The sequence below is a fragment of the Eurypyga helias genome, unplaced genomic scaffold, assembly GCF_000690775.1.
Source record: "Eurypyga helias isolate BGI_N326 unplaced genomic scaffold, ASM69077v1 scaffold43637, whole genome shotgun sequence".
Taxonomy (NCBI): Eukaryota; Metazoa; Chordata; class Aves; order Eurypygiformes; family Eurypygidae; genus Eurypyga; species Eurypyga helias.
The window spans coordinates 1-3,982 of NW_010261879.1; the positions used below are offsets into that span (position 1 = coordinate 1).

Here is a 3,982-nt window from a genome sequence, read left to right on the forward strand (position 1 = left end):
CGTTTCCTTCCTTTCACCCCTTTTTCTCTGCAGGACTTGGAACCCTTTCGCCGCCAAGATGCCGCGGATTATGATTAAAGGCGGTGTGTGGCGAAACACCGAGGTAGGACTCTGATTGCTTTAGTCCCCCACCCCCCAAGGGCTGGGCCCTCAGCGGCGTGGGGGGGGTGGTGCGTCTTGCACTATTGCGCAGGAGCTGGTGGAGGGGTCGTGGTGCGCATGCGCACGGGGGTTATGACCTGCGGTGTCTTGTAACTGTGCGGTGCTGGGGGGAAATTAGGATCTTTCTGGGCCCTCTGTAGTGAGGGACATAGAGCCTTAGGTATCAACAGATGCTGTGGCTGGCTTGATTCCTCAGCGGCCTGGGTCTTCCTCCTCGTCCCCTGCCCTAGTAGGCAAAGGTCAAAGGGGTGATGTTTTCTTCTGAAGGCTGCGTGTTGGGGAGGTCAGGAAGCTCAGCTATGTGTTCCGCCGCAGCCCACCCCCCGGGGAAGCCGTCCCCGGAGCAGCTGGAGGGGATGTTTGGGCCGTGTTGTCTGTAGAGCTGTCCCTTTTGCATGCTGGAGTGTGTCTTACACTGCAGAGACAGGGTTCTTATTCTCCGGGGATATGAGGGAGCTGGAATCTCTTGCCCTTGAAGACCCTTTCTAATTCGGAAATGGTGAAGATGGGTACGAGCACTTCATCTGCAGCCTGAAGTGTTTTGTACCCAGAAATTTATGTGCTGTTCAAATAAGTGCAAAAAGCCACACCCCTCTCCCATTTGTGCCATCACGTGCTTTTGGAACTGCAAGAGATCGTGAAAAGGAAAATAATAACATGAGAAATCAAGGATGTATTAGATGGCATGTTTAAAGCCAAAGGAGGTAAATCTCGAACTCTGCCACTGTATGCTGTGAACACTAGGCACAAACATAGTTCCAAAAAGCAATGAAAAAAATTAGTGGAAGATAAATGTACTGTGTGCTGGGAAATGTATTAAGTGTGCTTTTAACCACTTCTGACGTATCAGCTGTCTGCCAGGAGGTCGGCAGAGAATAGGAAGAACCACCATGTGCGTACCCTCTTCTTACAGTCTTTCATAATTGGCTAGTTTTGGTGAATGTTAAAGAGAAACAGCAGGGGGTTAAGTAGATCATTGTTTCACCTTTTTGTGTACCAGAAATGAAACAGCTGTCCTTGGTGCTGTTTTTTTATTAACATTTTGGTTTTACATACAACATAAAAATTACAGAGAAAGGGAACGGTTGATATATGGTCATTATGAAAATGACCAATTACTTGGAAAAAAGCCTACTGATGCCATCAGTATGGCTGCTGCACACCAAGTAAAACGAGAGGAGGAGTTATTTATTTATTAATAGAAATTAGATGAATTGTTTTCTATAGCAGCTCAAGCCCAAGTTCATCAGCAGCTTGCAGTTAAAGCTGCTGTGTACTCTGAGAGATGTCAGTGCTAGACAGAGCATCTGTCCGTGATGACTAGCATCTGCACAATACAGCTGAACAGATTCTGAACACAACTACGAATACTTACTGGATACAGAAAGGCAACATCTGTGGTAGACAGGGCTGTAAGAATAGCTTTGATGCACTTAAAATACCACTTTCTGACCTGTGTGGAGCCCAGAAATAATGAGCCCATTTATCTGGGGAAGGAGGGGAGGGGGGGATTGATGGATGGATTGACAGACAGCTTGACAAGACTTCCAGCTTTTGATCAAATCTCAGTGCACACTTTGTATGTGAACAACCTGGCTCCCGAGCTGAATCCATTATATTTTTTTTCCCTCAGAATTCTATAAGCTTTGGGAGAAACACTTTTGGATGTTAGGTTTGGAACATTCAAGTGATTTATTTAAAGATTTACTTGTAAAAAAGAAACTTTATAGTAAAGTTCTGTTATTTTTTTTGATACCTTTTTTTTAACAGCATATTCTGTTGCTAGGTAAAGATTCCATTCGCATTAGAATATGATTAAAAAAAGAAGATAATGTCATATTATTATTTAAAACAAGCCACCCAAGGGTATCTATCAATTCTATTTTTTCCCAAACGTTCACATTCATCTTGAGAAGAAAATGTGTAAAAGAAGCAGCAGTGCTGTGCTGTTTCCACTGGGTCGGCCCATTGAATGAAATCCACTGCCTTGTCCTCTGCTTGAGCTGAAACTTTCTGTTTTGCAAGTTCTTGTGATCCGTAACAGCTTATTGGTTTTTTGGTTTTGTTTTTTAGGATGAAATTCTGAAAGCAGCTGTGATGAAATATGGCAAAAATCAGTGGTCTCGTATTGCTTCTTTATTGCATAGAAAATCAGCAAAGCAGTGCAAAGCCAGATGGTGAGTGAGAAGTGCCATGCCTGCGATTGAGATTCATAATTAGAAATTACCACAGATTAATTTATTTCTACAGAGGAACAATAATTTTAAGATTGTTTGATTTTTGCTGTTGGGAATATTTCAAATTCCTATTGCTTGAAAGTATTTGAACAAAAGTAACCAAATGGGGTTTTTTTTGCCAGTGACTGCAGTGTTAGCAAATGCATGATCACTTAAAATTCTGTGTATGTTTTTTTTTTACCCTGTATTAACACTTTTTTAATCACTCAGTGTTACCAAGTAAGTAAAATTGTAAGATATTAATCACTTTTACAGATAATTTTGTGATTTTTCATAAGGAGAGGTTGGTTTAAGGGTAAATGTTTAGAATTTGCATTATGGAATTTTACTTCTTATAAAAAAAATAAGCTTAAAACTAATGTAAATAGGTGCGGTACAAATCTATTTGAGAATTGAACTTAGTTTCTCAAGAACAGAACTGCACATGCTTATGAGAATACTTCTGTATAAAGGCAACAGTACCGGCACAGCTAGGGATTATTAAGATAACTGTTGAAGGATCCAGACCAAACAAATTTACCATTTCTGGTAAATTACCTTTGATTGTTGTGATTTTTGTTTTTCTTTTTCTGGATCAATTTTGTGACTCCTTACTTTGCCAGAACAGAGATGGGGAAAGGAAGAAGAGGCAGTATCCGTATGGAAAGTGCTGGATAAATAATACATTTTAAAACTCAAATACATATGTCATACTCTGGAGTAACATCCTTTTGTACAGAAAAACTTCTATGAAATTTGCATGCTATGATTTTGAAATCTCACTGTAATGATTGGGTAAATGCTGTTCTGAATTAATTCAGGAAAGCAGCGGATAGCTTGGATCTGTCACCCTTATTTCTTTCCACTTTTTAACAGGTATGAATGGCTAGACCCGAGCATCAAAAAGACAGAATGGTCACGGGAGGAGGAGGAGAAACTGTTGCATCTGGCCAAGCTAATGCCAACCCAGTGGAGAACCATTGCCCCAATTATTGGGAGAACTGCTGCACAGTGTTTGGAGCACTATGAATTTCTGCTGTGAGTTACTGCTTTGCTAGAAGTTCATACCAGGAAAATCTGAGGAGTTTGTGTTACTCCCTTCTCCCATGGTGCTGAAATATGGTGGTTTCAGGTTGACCGAGTCCTTTTATAAGCAAATCCTTAAGGACTGTTTCTTTTCAGTTGATGTACCTAACTTGAAAGAAGAAGCTTCTGTACCCTGGACAGCAGGCATGAATAGGTGTATGTTTTCTTGCTTTCTGGCTAGAGGAGTGTCAAGACTGATGATGGGCTTCCATTTCAGGTTGTTTTGGGCATTTTTTGCCTGGCTGATCAGCATGAGTAAGGCTGTGAGAAGAAAAAATGTTATGTGTCACCTCTGTGTGCTACAGAGGATTTCTTTAGGCCATGAGAAGAGAAGGAAAGGGCTGTTTTCCCTTGTGAGCTTTCGTAATTCTGGTGTAATTGGTTGAGTATAAAAGCATAATGGGAAATTCTTGATTGTTAGTTTTGTCACACTGCTTGAATTCTTGTCCTTACCGTTAAGGATTACCCGAGGAGAGTTCTGTACTATTAGCTTTGTCAATACTGTATTTTATATAATA

The 3,982-nt window shown here is 40.9% G+C and overlaps 1 protein-coding gene across 1 annotated transcript in view; it reads left to right on the forward strand.

Annotated features, from left to right (window-relative positions):
- Positions 1 to 7: 7 nt before the first annotated feature.
- Positions 8 to 3,982, forward strand: part of CDC5L (cell division cycle 5-like) — a gene marked incomplete at its 3' end in the record, with an annotated part of 13,721 nt that continues 9,746 nt past the window's right edge. The window contains exons 1-3 of the mRNA XM_010155523.1: positions 8 to 103; positions 2,236 to 2,339; positions 3,255 to 3,416. Coding sequence (XP_010153825.1) covers positions 59 to 103; positions 2,236 to 2,339; positions 3,255 to 3,416 — 311 coding nt within the window. The remainder of the gene's footprint in view (positions 104 to 2,235; positions 2,340 to 3,254; positions 3,417 to 3,982) is intronic.